This window comes from Oncorhynchus mykiss, chromosome 22, assembly GCF_057628025.1.
Source record: "Oncorhynchus mykiss isolate SJ-2025 chromosome 22, ASM5762802v1, whole genome shotgun sequence".
NCBI lineage: Eukaryota > Metazoa > Chordata > Actinopteri > Salmoniformes > Salmonidae > Oncorhynchus > Oncorhynchus mykiss.
The window spans coordinates 32,975,644-32,992,904 of record NC_143043.1 but is presented as its reverse complement, the minus strand read 5'-3'; the positions used below and the strand labels follow the sequence as shown (position 1 = coordinate 32,992,904).

Below are 17,261 nucleotides of genomic sequence, written 5' to 3'. Positions count from 1 at the left end.
ACATTCCCCTTGTTTGTATGTTAAATGTCTGTTCTGCAATGTTTACTTACTAACTTAACCCGCTATCCTTTCATTTATCATTTCAGAACTTCCTGACCACAGTTGCTATCCTCCTGGAGGCAGGGTCCTATGTCAACGCTCAGACACTGGGAGGAGAGACGGCCCTGATGAAGGTACGGGGGAGGAGAAAAAATAAGGGGGAAATGGGGGAGGTAAAGATAAATGCTGTGTTTTAATTAGAACGCAAACATTTCTAAAAAACTAAACATTTTTGCTTTGTCATTATGGGGTATTGTGTGTAGATTGAGGGGTGGAATACAATTTAATCAATTTTAGAATAAGGCTGTAACGTAACAAAATGTGGATAAAGTCCAGGGCTCTTAATACTTTCCCGAATGCACTGTACATGTGCGGTGACCATAAGTTTCTAGTTGTTGTTTTAGGCACCTTTGCAACACAGAATTCTGTATCCTAAACTACATAAGAGCTTTCATGAATGCATGATTATAACTACCTGGTCTAAATAGTCGTCCAAATCACTTGTAGTTAAAGTAGTAGCTGTGATGAGGATAATGCAGAGCACATCCTGGCAACAACATGCCATTGTAGACGTACGATAAACAGTTATCAATGATGATCTACTGTAATCCTTGTTTTATAAGAGGTGGGAATTCATTTGATATGAGCATTACTTCTGCTTTAACAGCCATATCATTGAAATCATTTCCCCTTTTTTGTCAACTGCTGTACAAACTGGTATTGAAGTAAAACAGGGTGATATATTTGCCTAGTTCAATAAAACAGTGAGGTTTTATTTATGTCTTGTGTCTCCCGGTACTTTGATCATGTTTTTTTCTCTGTGTGTGTATGTATTGAATGTATTGTACCGTTTCAATGTCCTGAACAGGCTCCTGGGCAGTCCTTTATCTGAACGTCATCAGTAGAGAGTCCTTTTGAGGACGAACAAAATGGCCGGAGCGGATTGAGTGACGGTTGCAAGACTCATAGGGCTGTGGTCCAATTTCTCCCCCTATTGCATTTTTGTTTTAACTCCCCCTCATCGATTGAAAATAAATTGACTTTATGAATTATGGTGGAAAATCTCTGGTTTATTCTTACACCAATCCAGGTATTTTAAATCCATGAGGAGTGGTCAAATGCACACTTTGTGTAGTAGAGAATTGGAATGCAGTATTTTGAAACAGGGCATTTGTCCCTGCTTGTGTGAGAGAGTAACAGCCATGGTAGCTTAGAATGCAAATCCTGCTGATGAACGACACAAGACAGATTACTTCACAACTTTGACCAGCAATTCAAGTCTGTGTCACCCATTTGTTGCAATAGAATGGGACTGCAAAATGGGAATAAGTGCTTGTGAATGGTTTGGAATTAGGATAGATGCACATCTAGATTTAAAAAAATAATAATATGTACTGTATATCAAATGTCTTGATAATGTATTTTTATTAATGGCCTATTAACTATAAAGGCTCATACTTGTATAATAAGCACTTTACAGGATGTAGCTGTGTGACCAACTGGGGTCGAACTCAGGTTTCCCAGGGTTGGGTTGGCCTGCTGAGCTAAAGCCTAGGTGTTAGCAGGGTGTTTACGCAAGATGCCAGATCATATCAGTAAGGTTACTAATTCACATGTGATTTACACGCAGACACTATGAGCATCAACGTTCCACTCTTCAACAATAAAGTATAGCCTAATACAGTCAGTGCACATAATCATCTGCTTGCAATAGCATAAATTCATCGCTAGGCGGGGGTTAGACCAATAAAACGATGTGGATAAAAATGCCCTACAGCACAAGGGTCATGACTAGAAGGGATCCAACAGTTGTCAAAATAACGCCAGAATATGTATTTTTTTGTTGCATTTTAGCTAACCCTAACCTTTAACCCAATTCGCCTAAACTGCTACGAAGTCAAATCTGACGTTAATTTGAGAAAAGCAGGACCCGTTCTACCCATTTACCGTTGTTTTAGTTGTTTAGTCCTTTAGAGCTGGGTCAGAGCAAGCGGATCCTGTTCTTTTATAGATCAATGATCCTGAATCATTCAGCACTTTAGCAAATATTGCCGTTATAGCATCATCACCATGAAAGTAATGTCCTTGGGTCTTCTTAATTCGGTAAGTTTGCAGATGTAGGTTATCAGAGTATGGACATAGCACCTGGTTTATATGTTTTGTTTTGAACCCATGCTTGACTCAGTACCACATTTTATCTCACGTAAACACACCTGATCCGCCATTTTTATACGCCCTCTAGTCCTGTGTGCTTTGTATAAAAAGTGCCCCGTGTTCTCTCAACATGTTAGCATGGTCCAACTCCGCAATGCTTCGTTGCAAGACGGTTCCGAAATGGTTAAGATAACATTGGTCTACCGAACACATACTGGCCAAGTGTTAAGAGGGTGATTTGAACCAGATGTTTGCAACATTAGGTTTTTCATATCACATGCTACATGATTCCAAGGGTGGTGTTTGACATTTTCCATTAACATGTATTTTGACACACAGTAATATTCTATTGAAAGTCATTATGTAATGTAGAAACCGGTAGACGTGTGTTGGACCTGAACGCAACCGGGACAGGACTGAATGCTGATTGGATCTCTAGTGTGGTCAATGACACCTCGATTGCGGTTCAACCGTAAACACACCAGATGGCATAGTAAAATGCGTAATCATTGCCAAATGCATTATGTGGCTGGTTCATGGTAAAGTACTGCTATTATTATGAGCTTCAGGTATTCGAGACCAATTTAATTGTCAACCGCACCACTCCTGATTGAACATTGTGCGCCTGCGCGATGATGAAACAGAAGAAAGATCTCGTTCAGATCTCGTTGGCAGAATTCTCCCACTCGCGGACAAGAACGTCTTTACGTTGGGGCGCATGCGTGCGTTCCCCGATTTATATCAAGGCACAAAAGTGGCGCTATATCGTTTCAAGCTCGACTCCGGTAAGAATTTCCGAGACGTTTTATTGACATTTTACGGTTAATTAGTCAAAGTTTCAACAACTAGCTGAGGTGTTAGACAGATGTCCACGGGCTCCCTTAAGTCTCCTGCTATGTTAGAAAGTAAATATGTGACGATTTATCAGTCAGTTTGTACCCCGCCTGAGATTTTCTCCCCCTCTCTGCTGTGGAAGGGTACTAAGCTATATTGCCACCACTCTTTCATATTGTTTCGCTCGCTCTCTAATGGCGGACGTGAGGCAGTGCTGCTTGCTGACGGAAGGGGGGGGGGGGGGCAATTTAGCCCTTGTTGAAAATGTTTAGTTAGCCCCACATGTTTGGATTAGTGTTGTAGAAACGACACATTGAAAATAAATATGTTTTTAGGTCTGTCAACTATTTTATTGACATAAACAGAGCAGTTTATAGATATGTAACAGTATAGCGCCCCCCTTCGGGTGGCAACGTGTATTTTCTGTGATTGCCCCGGGTAATCTCTCTGGGGTAACTTTCCAATTAAACGTTTACGTTACACAGGTATTACATAAACAATACATTTGTTTTGGTTTTCAGACTGTTTTGTGAAAACAAATAATATCCACTGAATAATGATGATGTGTTCGCCTCAGAGAGCACGTTTTTTTCTCTAGCTATGTAGCCTATCACATTGTCGGATTAACGTGAATAATACGTTGCTCTCTAGGATTTTTGTCGGTTATGCGACTAAACATCACATGGGTCACTAATAGTCTGGAATAATTTACGTTAATTTTTCAATAAGAATGGCGCAGTCTTGTTGGCTCTCATCTCTCCAGTTCGCCGCAAATCCATTTCGTGGAAGGCCGGGCAAGCAGAGGTGGGAACGGAACTGAACCACGTTTTGTGGTCCTCAAATTAGCTCACTGACCCCATCTACCCCTCTCCTCTGTTCGTCAGTGGGTCTTCTCGGGTATGCATTAATGATATTTGTCATAGGTCTATTATCCACCTGAAGTTTTGGACCTTTCGCTCTAAGTTTTCTGAATAACAATGATAGCGAGGCGGGTTGACATTGTTATCCGGTTGCCTTGACAGTGGAGGAGCTGTGGTCCTCGCGGTTGAACGGAGGTTCTACCCGGGTTGTGTAGTGACGGGCACGGCCTGATATGGGGAGAGCTTTGGACAAAATGTGGTATTTTTCCATGTATTGAGCCACATCATTGTGATCATCAGCTATTAGTAGCCCTAAACATGGGGCTTTATGGCAAGAAATTATATGAAGCATTAGCAGTCTAACAGCAAGAATGGAATAGGACTACAATTGAGCATAGTCAGGTGTTTGGTAGCTGCTTCACTCTACATCAAGCATCTTTCATACACATTACATAATATGACTGAATGGTCATGACTGTAAGAGCAGAAGAGTGCCAGGGACCACCTGGGGTATGATGAAAGCAAGGGGCATGTGCTTGTCTTAATTACATCATACCTTAGTCACTCCCCATGATCTAATTGAAATGATGCAGTTTTAGCTGTGCTCTGTGTTGCCTGTTTGCAGATGTATGAGAATGTGGCTGTTGTACCGTCTGTGTAACACTAGTGCAGTGCTTCAGTGTTCAGTTCAAATCCTGAATGTCTCTCTAACCACACCTGTTATGAGGATAGGCGCATCAACTGATACGTCTTGTTGGTGGAACGTTGCATGTCCAAGCCCTTTGCAGGAAGGAGACACGTGAATGTGGAGTACATTCGCACAATGCTGCACTGCAGTCTGGAGTCTATTTTCTCCATTCTGTATCAGTGACTTGGTTCTAGCACTGGTTCTTTTGCGGTTTTATTTTTTACTATTTTGATATGAATAATGCATAATGTTACTCTATGTCTAGAACCCAGAACATTCTTATTGATACTTTGAATAAAACAATTTATTTAACCTTTATTTGAAGGGATACTTCGATTTAGGTTATTTTTCAGACAAACTCATGGATACCATTTATGTGTGTGTGGTTTGGAGATTATAATGCATTTTATTTTGGGGGGTATTTTACCCCCATTTTTTTTTCCCCAATTTCAATCTTGTCTCATCGCTGCAACTCCCGAATGGGCTTGGGAGGCGAAGGTCGAGTCATGCGTCCTCCGAAACATGATCCGCCAAACCACGCTTCTTAACACCCGCTCACTTAACCCGGAAGCCAGCCACACCAATGTGTTGGAGGAAACACCTTTCACTGTCAGCCTGCAGGCGCCCAGCCTGCCGCAAGGAGTCGCTAGAGCATGATGAGCCAAGTAAAGTCCCCCCGGCCAAACCCTCCCCTAACCCGGACGGCGCTGGGCCAATTGTGTGCCGCCCTATTGGCACTCCCGATCACAGTCGGTTGTGACACAGCCTGGGAACAGACAGCTGCCTACCGGAGAACAGTGGGTTAACTGCCTTGTTCAGGGTCAGAATTACATTTTGTCAGCTCTAACCACTAGGCTAACTGCCGCCCCAGTACAGTAGCCAGCTCCTCTCAAAAGCAGGGAATTGGACCTTAACTACTCCAAAGCTGGGTGGTTGGTCATTTATAGTCTTACAAAGTTATACATGCATGCATGCATACATTACCGGGCAAACGTTTTATAACACCTACTCATTCAAGGGTTTTTATATATTTTTACTAATTATTTTTTTGATTCTTTAAATAGCCACCCTTTGCCTTGACGACAGATTTTGCCAAGAGTATGCAAAGCTGTCATCAAGGCAAAGGGTGCCTATTTGAATAATCTCAAATATAAAATATATTTATTTAGATTTAAAAAAATTTTTGATTACTATATGATTCCACATATGTTAATTCATCGTTTTGATGTCTTCACTATTATTACACAATGTAGAAAATAGTACAAATAAAGAAACCCTTGAATGAGTAGGTGTTCTGAAACTTTTGACCGGTAGTGCCGTAATCAATGTTTTATACATTTGTACATTTGACTGATAATCATAAGAAGCAAGATTATATCCACTTCCTCATTCTCTGTCTTGATGTCACATAGAGATGTATTGAGGTAGCAACGTTGTATCTGTCACATTATGGCGTCAATGAGCGCATGGGCAGCGCCATTGAGACAGATACAACGTTGTGATCTCTATATATCTGTGTGCGACAGAGCATGAGGAAGTGGGTAGAGTCTCATTTTATAATGACCAACCACCCAGTTTTGGAGTAGTTGGGTCTATTACCGTAAAACAGCTTCTGGCCAAAACCATTCTACAGGCTAGAGCTGGGCGATATGGATGACGAATCCATATCGATCAATTGCCTGAATGGATACGATAACGTTAAATAGAACGTTAAGTTTCTAACATTAATATGCACCAATTTAAAAAATATATTTATTTTTTAACCTAGTACTACTAGTTTGATGGGACTAGCCATCAATTGTCCCATTAACAATCACCCATATTAGCAAATGTATATCAAACTTCAAATTTCTCTAGTATAGGCTTAATTACATCAGATGCCTGATGGGGGAGATGTATTAGAAAATATAATAGAACGAGGAGTGGATACAGGGTGGTAGCTCACCTAGGGTTGCAAAGGGTCGGAAACTTTCTGGTAAATTTCCATGGGATGTTAAGCCTGGGAATTTTGCTTAAATTCATTAAAAAAAGTTAGCTTATAACAGTGAACCTTTTTTGAGGGATACACATAAGGCAATTCTAGGTCTTGTGGCATATTTTGGTTAAACTATCCCCAATTCAATGGAATTGCAACCCTCTGCATGCACAGTGCATTCTTCCATCACGTGTGCATTGCAGTCTTCCATCACATGTACAGCTGATAATCAACATCTTGCACACTAATGAGATGCTGTTGAGCCCACACTACTACACTGGCCGACCCAAGGACTACATACTTTCTGGTAAGTTTTGATTACAATACTGGGTGGGGTGAATATATGACATAGATTTTTTTTTTTGTTAATAAATAGTAGCCTACAACCTTTTTGGGATAGGGGGCAGCATTTTCACTTTAGGATGAATACCGTGCCCAGAGTGAACTGCCTCCTACTCTCTCCCAGATGCTAATATATGCATATTACTAGTAATATTGGATAGAAAACACTCTGAAGTTTCTAAAACTCTTTGAATGATGTCTGTGAGTATAACCAAACTCATATGGCAGGCAAAAACCTGAGAAAAAATCCAACCAGGAAGTGGGGAATCTGAGGTTTGTAGTTTTTCAGCTCGGCCCCCATTGAAGATTTAGTGGGATATTAGTTATGTTTCACTTCCCAAGGCTTCCACTAGATGTCAACAGTATTTAGAACCTGTTTTGAGGATTCTACTCTAAAGGGGGGCTCATAAGGGCTCTTTGAGTGAGTGGTCTGGCAGAGTGCCACATCCTCGGACTGGCGCCCTCACGTGAAAGCTAGCTACGTTTCACTTCATTTGTACAGACAAAGGAATTGTACCCCCCCCCCCCCCCCCCCCCCCCCCCCCCCCGGCAACAGCCAGTGAAAGTGCAGGGCGCCAAATTCAAAACAACAAAAATCTCATAATTAAAATTCCTCAAGCATAAGTATTTTTCACCATTTTAAAGATAAAATTATCCTTAATCCAGCCAGTGTCTAATTTCAAAAATGCTTTACAACGAAAGCAACACAAACGATTGTTAGGTCACCACTAACTCACAGAAAAACATCCATTTTTCCAGCCAAAGAGAGGAGTCACAAAAAGCACAAATGGAGATTAAATTAATCACTAACCTTTGATCTTCATCAATGACACTCATAGGACTTCATGTTACACAATACATGTATGTATTTTCTCTATGATAAAGTGCATATTTATATTTTTTTAAATGTTCTGCCCAACGACCGATTCTAATAAGTTATGTTGTACTCAGACATGATTGAAACAGTTTTAGAAACTTCAGAGAAATGTTAAACTTTTCTATCCAAATCTACTAATAATATGCATATCTTAGCGTCTGGGTCTGAGTAGCAGGCCGTTTACTTTGGACACGCTTTTCATCCGGATGTGAAAATACTGCCCCCTGTCCCAAATACGTTTTTTACATTTTTTATATATATATTTTTTTTATATAAATGTATGGATAGAAATAAAAATATATTCACCCACCCAGTATTGTAATCAAAACTTACTAGAAAGCATGTAGTCCTTGGCTCAGAGTGTAGTAGTGTGTGCTCAATAGCATCTATAGCATCTCATTAGTGTGCAAGATCTTGAGAATCAGCGGTACATGTGATGGAAGAATGCACTGTGCATGCAGAGGGTTGCAATTCCATTGAATTGGGGATAGTTTAACCAAAATATGCCACAAGACCTAGAATTGCCTTGTGTATGCCACAAAAAAAGGTTCACTGTTATAAGCTAACTTTTTGATTAATTTAAGCAAAATTCCCAGGCTTAACTTCCCATGGGAAATTTACCGGAAAGTTTCCGGCCCTTTGCAACCCTAGGTGTGACCACCATTTGCCTCAGGCAGTGCGGCACATCTCCTTCGCATAAAGTTGATTGTGTCCTGTCGAATGTTGTCCTAATCCTCTTCAATGGCTGTACGAAGTTGCTGGATATTGGCGGGAACTGGAACACGCTGTTGTACATGTCGATCAAGAGCATCCCAAACATGCTCAATGGGTGACATGTCTGGTGAGCATGCAGGCCATGGAAGAACTGGGACATTTTCAGCTTCCAGGAATTGTGTACAGATCCTTGCGACATGGTTGCTCTGCCATTATTATGCTAAAACATGTGGTGATGGAGGCAGATGAATTGCAGGACAATGGGCCTTAAGATCTCGTCATGGTATCTCTGTGCATTCAAATCGCCATCAATGAAATGCAGTTGTTTTTGTCTGTTGCTTATGCCGGCCCATACCATAACCCCACAGCTACCATAGGGCACTCTGTTCACAATGTTGACATCAGCAAACCGCTCGCTCATACTTCGCCATTAACAAGTGGTGTGCGGTTGTGACCATTTATTGTGACCATTTTTTTGTGACCATTTATTGTTCCCAGTACAAGGTGTGTAATGATCATGCTTCTTGATATGCCACACCTGTCAGGTGGATGGATTATCTTGGCAAAGGATAAATGCTCACCAACAGGAAGGTGAACAAATTAGTGTACAAAATTAAGGTAAGCTTTTGTGCATATGGAACTTGTCATGCACCGATATGACGTATTTGGCCGATTCCGATATTTGTCTTGCAAAAAACGATACCAATTTTTATTTTAAAGTTTTAGCGGCCTTTAAAGCATTCTAGTACAGTTAAATAGTTAACGCACATGGACACAGCAGTCTAAGCACTGCATCTCATTGCAAGAGGTGTCACTACAGTCCCTGGTTTGAATCCAGGCTGTATCACATCCGGCCTTGATTGGGAGTCCCATAGGGTGGCGCACAATTGGCCCAGCGTTGTGCAGGGTAGGCCGTCATTGTAAATAAGATTTTGTTCTTAACTGACTTGCCTAGTTAAATAAAGGTTACACACCACACTGACCAAAACATTGTTTTGTTGGCATTTACGTATGTCCCCACTACCAGTAAAAACCTAATCAAAACCTATTTCTCTTACTTGCGCCGCTGTTTTGTTGTTCAGTCGTTTCATTCTCAACCAGAATTTCTATGGAACGCCGTTTGCGTCTTTGCGTGTCAAATAAGCTTGTTGACCAGTCAGGATCTGAATATGACTGCATGTCACATAATTTAACTCGTTCCTTAATTTTTACAGTTATTACACCATCACTCATATTTAATGTCACAACGATTCATTGATATGTATGCTCTATGATGCTGGTGAAGTTGTCTCTTGCACATATAGTGCTGGTGATAAAATAAAATAAAAAGCTAGCTAGCTCATGGATGCAAACAATGTTTTTCCCCAAAAACATAGCAACACGACATCTGTTTCAGTAGCTATAGTTAGCTAGCTAACTGTATAGCTAGGTGTCATCTAAAATAACCCTTTATAAGACAGTTCTTATTTGGTTATTGGTGCTTGGGCCCATCTGTAAAGCTAGCCACGATAGTGGACTTTGCGGTTAGCCTTCAAAATAAAAGCATAGCATAAATCTATTTGTATTCACTTGCATCACTGTCAATTACAACTCTTTTACATTTTGAAGGAAAACTGCAAATTCCACTTGTACCTAGTCCCTATTGTGGCTAGCTTCACAACACATAACCCGGTCTGGTCGAACCTCACTAGCCAGATGAAGCTAGCTGGCTGCTTATAACGTTAGCTTTGTGCAACAGAGTTTAGTAGCTGGCTAGCTATTTACTTTCCTGAACTGAAGTTCAATTTCAATTGGCGGACAAGAAGTGGCAACGTAGCTAATACTTACAAGGATTCCTAAATCATTGCTAAGAATAATGAAAATGACTGCAGTTTCTACTGGCCATTGTTTTCAGGCTGATCGGGGCGGCAGGTTAGCCTAGTGGTTAGTATTGGACTAGTAACCAGAAGTTCAAACCCCCGTGCTGACAAGGTACAAATCTGTCGTTCTGTCCCTGAACAGGCAGTTAACCCACTGTTCCTAGGCCGTCATTGAAAATAAGAATTTGTTCTTAACTGACTTGCCTAGTTAAATAAAGGTCCAATTGTATTGGGGCTAGCTAGGTAGCTACCGAAGAAATTGTGGTCAAACAAATTATGCTTTATTACCAACGCGGTATTGTAAACACATCGTTCGTTCGGTGTTTGCAGATTTTTGTACAGCTTTGACATGGCTACTCTTATCTTTTTTGGGACGCAAAGAACCAAACTACATTCCATAGTATGTATGTCGTAAAGCTAATAGGTGTGACACTATTACTGTGTAACTCCGGTAGGGCAACATCTGATAAATAGCGCACTTGGTAGTGTGTACCGGTGCTCGACCAGTCGGCGAAAGCCAACATCACCCACGACAGAACGGTTGATTGTCAAGGGCAATCTTGGCTTTAATGGATTTCACCGCTGATATTTTCTTACTCTTTCAAATGACTGCTCGACTTGTTGACTGCTCGATCCAAACAGGAGACATTGTGGGCTATGTTAGGAATGCTGTGTTGCACGTGTTCGTCATTTTTAGGTGGCGTCATTACGTCATGTACCTACGTTATATAGGTATGCACGTCAGCTTTGACATTTGGTTTGGCACATCGGCGTTAAACTAGTTATCAGCCTATACCGATGTTAGCATTTTTAGCTAATATCGTCCAATTCCGATATGTTCACCTATATATCGTGATTCCCTATATGGAACATTTCTGTAATATTTTATTTCAGCTCATGAAACATGGGACCAACACTTTACATGTTGCATTTATATTGTTGTTCGATATATGTTGTCATAACAGTGGACTTTGGGGGGGATGTCCATCGCGCTCATGAAAGGCTCTGCAAAATTGACCGTTTGTCTCTGTGGCAACTGCAATCCGTTGTCTACAATTGTGTTTGGTATAGTGGACTGGATTAAACATGGACCCAAACTGGAGAATGAGTGTGGCCAGGTTGTGCTGCATCTTGGCTTCCATTTGGTGTCTACTGACTAGTACTGAATGTTAGCCTGATGTCTACCTTCATAGAACAACCAACCCCCATGGCAGTCTCCTGATCACTACAGCAACCAAGGTGTTGCATCACTTGGCAACAGAGATGGTAGAGGTGGACAAAGGGGGAGGAGACAGACGGTTGAAACTGAGAGGATAGATGTGTGTGGCTGTTTGTATGAGGAGCTAGAGTTTTGAATGAGAGGAGAACCTGGATAGAAGGAGTAGAGGGAGACCAAAAGGGGTAGAAGGGACAAGAGAAGTGGGAAAGGATGAGAGCGAAAATATGCAGAGATTAGTATTCTTGCAGGACAGTGGCTCCCCTGGACAGTCAGTGGTATTGCGGGCATTTTTATGCTCCAGATTCAGCCATGCAACTAGATTCACATGTAATCCAATCAATGTCTCCTGAACACACATGTGCGTTCCAAGTACACCAAGGCATGCACAACATTTCAAATATGTTTTACAATTCCCAGGGAAGTCTCTGAGGAGCCACATCATTTGTTTGTCTGGAAAGAAACCACAGTCTCCTAACTGGGATTTAACTGAACTCATTAATGACTCTTTAGGGAATCAACCTGCTAGCTTAGACAGTGCTTGGCCGTATTCCTATTTCTTCACATACACACAGCTATACCTGGGATACCTGCACTTGACATGCTTTGCACTTAATATGCTTATGGTAAATTGTACCTAATAATCTGTGCTGTGTTTATGTGGGTGCAGGTGGTAGCAGTCTAAATGATGGATGGGGAATCAGAGGCCAAACCTCGAGTAGAGGAGGAGAGCACAGCCCCAGATAAGGAACCCATGGACACAGACACTACTCCCTCAGAGCAAACTACACCCCCCATGAGAACCCAGGCTCCTGTCACCAAGGCAATAGAGGAACCCTCCATGGTTATAGAGAACAATGACGATGATGATGTGGTGCTGGTGGAAGAGGCCCCGTCTCCCTCTGCTACTCCCTCTTTCCAAGCTGCCTCCACACCCACAGACAGCACCGAGCCCCACCCCACTGAAACAGATACCACAGCAATGATCAACACGACAACAGCCACAGCCCCCGCCAAGATCCCCAGTCCACCCGCCACCTATTCTGCAGCACCTACAGAGCCCATCGTCATTGACGATGAGGAGGATCCCGGGCACAGAGGCTTTTCCTCACTTGCTACAGCCGGAGGCCCTTCTTCAGATAGCGAAGGCATACTGAGCAGCACAGAGCCCGATTCTGAGATAAAGATTGCCAGTGTCACAACGCTGGGGCCCTCTGTTGCCACGGCAGCTACAGCAGCCGAGCCAATGGCGGAAGGGGACATGAACCTGGTGATCACCAGTGTGACATCACTGCAGGGCGGGGTGGGCATGGTGGAGAATGGCTTGCAGATCAGCAGCACCTTCAGTCTGAATCCTGAGGCCCAGAGCTCCATCAGCACCAACAGGCTCCCGGCCACCTTCAACCCTGGCCGGGTTAGCAACATCTCCACCACTAGCCAGCCTGTACAGAACGGAGACACAGTGACCCACCAGACGCCTGGTAATAAACACTCACTCATGATTTTCACACGAATGTGCTGAATCATTCTGTGCTGGCTTATTTTTATTATTTTCACATTGCAGCCATGTTAAGTCATTTCCTCAGGTGTGCTAATGTTTGTTTTTTGTTCTTGTTTTCTTCCTGCCACAGATTCGTGGATCTCCCAGTCGGCCTCGTTCCCGCGAAACCAGAAACGGACGGGTGTGGACTCTACATCACCAGCCGTATCCCTGCCCAAACCACCCGGCCCCTCCCCCTCAGGCTCCCAGAACCCCCCTCGCACTGTCAAGGTGACCTGCGCCAATTGTAAGAAGCCTCTGAAGAAAGGCCAGACGGCTTACCAGCGGAAAGGGTCCACACACCTTTTCTGTTCCACCACCTGCCTCTCTTCCTTCTCACACAAACCTACCCCTAAGAAGAGCTGCACCATGTGCAAAAAGTAAGAAGGAAGTGTTTTTTTTGTGTCTCTATATCTAATTTGCTACATTATTTTTAATGTGTGTGTGTGTGTGCATTACCCTGTCTTCCAGGGACATCACTACAATGAAGGGCACTATTGTGGCCCAGGTGGACTCCAGTGAATCGTTCCAGGAGTTCTGCAGTACAGGCTGTCTGGGAGCCTACGAGAATAAACAGAACCCACCCAAGTCCTCCCTTAAAACTAAGTGCACTGTCTGCAGCAAGCTTACTGAGGTTAGTTACAACCGTGGATAGGGGTTGATTAGGGACTGAGCATATATGAGATGCGTTCCAATCACTCGCCCTCCAACATTGCTGCCGACGGCACAGTTTCTCATCCGCTGTGTCTGTCCAAGCCTTGAGCCTGGTGACCATGGTTACTGCATGGAAAACAGTTGGCATCAAAATTAAGCGTGGCTCCCATCTCACAATAGAGTATTTATAAACAACCCCAACAACACCAGCTAGAGTCTCTCACAGATCTTACTACTTCCAGAGTATTCATACACTGATTGATTCATAACAATATGTGGTCAAAATAATTATTTCTATTGGCTTTCCTCATAACAGATCCGCCATGAGGTGAGTTTCAAGACTGTCACGCATAAGATCTGCAGCGATGCCTGTTTCAACCGTTACCGCATGGCCAACGGGCTCATTGTGAACTGCTGTGAGCAGTGTGGTGAATACCTGCCCAGCCGCGCCACCGCCAACCACTTCCTCATCATCGATGGCAAGCAGAAACGCTTCTGCTGCCAAAACTGTATCAGTGACTACAAGCAGGTAACAACCAGTCAGAACTGTATCAGGGACTACAAGCAGGTTACAACCATAAGGTATCAGGGACTACAAGCGGGTATCAACCAGTCAGAACTGTATCAGGGACTACAAGCAGGTTACAACCATAAGGTATCAGGGACTACAAGCAGGTAACAACCAGTCAGAACTGTATCAGGGACTACAAGCAGGTTACAACCATAATGTATCAGGGACTACAAGCAGGTAACAACCACTCAGAACTATATCAGGGACTACAAGCAGGTTACAACCATAATGTATCAGGGACTACAAGCAGGTAACAACCACTCAGAACTATATCAGGGACTACAAACAGGTTACAACCATAATGTATCAGGGACTACAAGCAGGTAACAACCACTCAGAACTATATCAGGGACTACAAGCAGGTTACAACCATAATGTATCAGGGACTACAAGCAGGTAACAACCACTCAGAACTATATCAGGGACTACAAGCAGGTTACAACCATAAGGTATCAGGGACTACAAGCAGGTAACAACCACTCAGAACTGTATCAGGGACTACAAGCAGGTAACAACCAGTCAGAACTGTATCAGGGACTACAAGCAGGTAACAACCACTCAGAACTATATCAGGGACTACAAGCAGGTTACAACCATAATGTATCAGGGACTACAAGCAGGTAACAACCACTCAGAACTATATCAGGGACTACAAGCAGGTTACAACCATAAGGTATCAGGGACTACAAGCAGGTAACAACCACTCAGAACTATATCAGGGACTACAAGCAGGTTACAACCATAATGTATCAGGGACTACAAGCAGGTAACAACCACTCAGAACTATATCAGGGACTACAAGCAGGTTACAACCATAAGGTATCAGGGACTACAAGCAGGTAACAACCACTCAGAACTATATCAGGGACTACAAGCAGGTTACAACCATAATGTATCAGGGACTACAAGCAGGTAACAACCACTCAGAACTATATCAGGGACTACAAGCAGGTTACAACCATAATGTATCAGGGACTACAAGCAGGTAACAACCACTCAGAACTATATCAGGGACTACAAGCAGGTTACAACCATAAGGTATCAGGGACTACAAGCAGGTAACAACCACTCAGAACTGTATCAGGGACTACAAGCAGGTAACAACCAGTCAGAACTGTATCAGGGACTACAAGCAGGTAACAACCATAATGTATCAGGGACTACAAGCAGGTTACAACCATAAGGTATCAGGGACTACAAGCAGGTAACAACCACTCAGAACTGTATCAGGGACTACAAGCAGGTTACAACCAGTCAGAACTGTATCAGGGACTACAAGCAGGTAACAACCAGTCAGAACTGTATCAGGGACTGCAAGCAGGTAACAACCACTCAGAACTGTATCAGGGACTACAAGCAGGTAACAACCACTCAGAACTGTATCAGGGACTGCAAGCGGGTAAAAAGCCAGCTGTGTCATCTCTCCCTGACACTGGGCGATTGTAGATTTTTGCTATTTGTTTCTATTGGTCCATATCAGCTGGTAATTGTTAACAATAGTATCTACCTTAGGTGCTATTAATGTTATGGTTACAAATATTTGTGTTCCCTTATTCCTCCAGGCCAACTCTAAGATGACGATGTGTACTGGCTGTAGGGCCATGGTCCGGTCTAGTGAAGTAACTCACTGCATCGGGGCCAGCGGCTCAATGGAACCATACTGCTCCACAGCCTGCATGAACAAGACCAAGATCGCCAGCAGCGCTACCACTATCCTCCGTCAGTATTTGTCTATCCCTCACCATCAGAGCATCACTGTTCTCAATTTTAACTTCATTACTTGAATTTCAGTTCCTGGATTAAACCTCGTCTCACACATATTATAGCACTGCCACTCTCACTCTCCAGTGAGCCCACATCTTATGTCCTTTACACTAACTGTTGGTGTGGTTGCTTAAATGTGGTGGTTAGTTGTTTTATTTGTCTCTGTGTACATATGCATGGGTGTATGAGTGTAGTGCAGCAAGTACAATAAAAAAGGTGCTGGTGCTTACTTAAGTTGCATCATACCCTGTGTAGGAAGGTTATGTGGTAAGGGGTGTTCTGTGTTTTTATTTCTGCGGATTCAGAGCCCACGTGTCACTTCTGTAAGAAGACATCGTTACCTCAGTACCAGGCATCACTGCCTGAGGTGAAGGCCGTAAACTTTTGCAGCTCAATGTGTGTCACCAAGTTCCAGGTACGTATGAACTCCAATTCTGTCTTTATTATTGTAAATGTCACCTTCACCAGGACTAAAGATTTGAATAAGAATTCTAAAAGCCTACTTTAAATTTAGGTTTCATGTTAGAAAGAGCATGTCTAGTGCAGTGCAATGAAACAATATGAGTCCCTGACTGTCTGGGGCCCTTATTTGGTTGTCTGCAGCTCAATGAAATGTTTTCTCTCTTTCTTTCTTCAGAATGCAACCATTCATACAGTAACCAATGGACAAGCTCCCATGTCTACAACGAACCACAACATCCAGCTCAAATGTAATTACTGTCGAGGAGCATTCAGCCTAAAGCCTGAAATCCTGGAGTGGGAGGTAAATTCACTTTGTGGTCATGAACGTGGTTTATTTAACACAATTCTATTCGGTTTTTAGTTGTAGTCTTTTTTTGTTCTCAAAATTGAGCACCAAAGTTAATTGTACACCTTTCTGTTGGAAGTCTGAGTGTACATGCTCCACTTCTCCCTCTGTGTGCAGGATAAATAAAGTGGTCAAAATTAAATATGCAAGAGCATTCAGCATTGTGTCGGTATCTATCCCCCCCCCCCCCAGGATAGAGTGTACCAGTTCTGCAGTAAAATATGTTGTGAGGACTACAAGAAGCTGCACTGCATCGTCACGTTCTGCGAGTACTGCCAGGAGGAGAAGACGCTCCACGAGACTGTCAAGTTCTCTGGAGTCAAGAGGCCCTTCTGCAGCGAAGGTTCGCCAAGGCTCTCACTCCTT

The 17,261-nt window shown here is 42.8% G+C and overlaps 2 protein-coding genes across 7 annotated transcripts in view; both read left to right on the top strand.

The window, feature by feature from the left end:
* The window catches only part of LOC110501685 (M-phase phosphoprotein 8), a 29,332-nt gene extending 28,241 nt beyond the window's left edge, over positions 1–1,091 (top strand). For all 3 annotated transcript variants that reach the window (XM_090215883.1, XM_090215882.1, XM_021579417.3), the window contains 2 exons: positions 87–173; positions 908–1,091. In XM_090215883.1, coding sequence (XP_090072009.1) covers positions 87–173; positions 908–931 — 111 coding nt within the window. In that variant the 3' untranslated portion in view covers positions 932–1,091. The remainder of the gene's footprint in view (positions 1–86; positions 174–907) is intronic.
* Positions 1,092–2,017: 926 nt separating this feature from the next.
* The window catches only part of LOC110502082 (zinc finger MYM-type protein 2), a 33,499-nt gene continuing 18,255 nt past the window's right edge, over positions 2,018–17,261 (top strand). Inside the window, exons 1-9 of one of the 4 annotated variants that reach the window (XM_036959030.2) lie at positions 2,018–2,142; positions 12,229–13,039; positions 13,190–13,478; positions 13,570–13,732; positions 14,069–14,281; positions 15,886–16,042; positions 16,393–16,502; positions 16,725–16,850; positions 17,088–17,238. In XM_036959030.2, coding sequence (XP_036814925.1) covers positions 12,244–13,039; positions 13,190–13,478; positions 13,570–13,732; positions 14,069–14,281; positions 15,886–16,042; positions 16,393–16,502; positions 16,725–16,850; positions 17,088–17,238 — 2,005 coding nt within the window. In that variant the 5' untranslated portion in view covers positions 2,018–2,142; positions 12,229–12,243. Of the gene's footprint in view, positions 2,143–2,811; positions 2,979–3,829; positions 3,925–12,228; positions 13,040–13,189; positions 13,479–13,569; positions 13,733–14,068; positions 14,282–15,885; positions 16,043–16,392; positions 16,503–16,724; positions 16,851–17,087; positions 17,239–17,261 lie in introns of those variants that run through there. The other 3 variants (XM_036959029.2, XM_090215880.1, XM_036959032.2) reach the window with 3 other exon arrangements.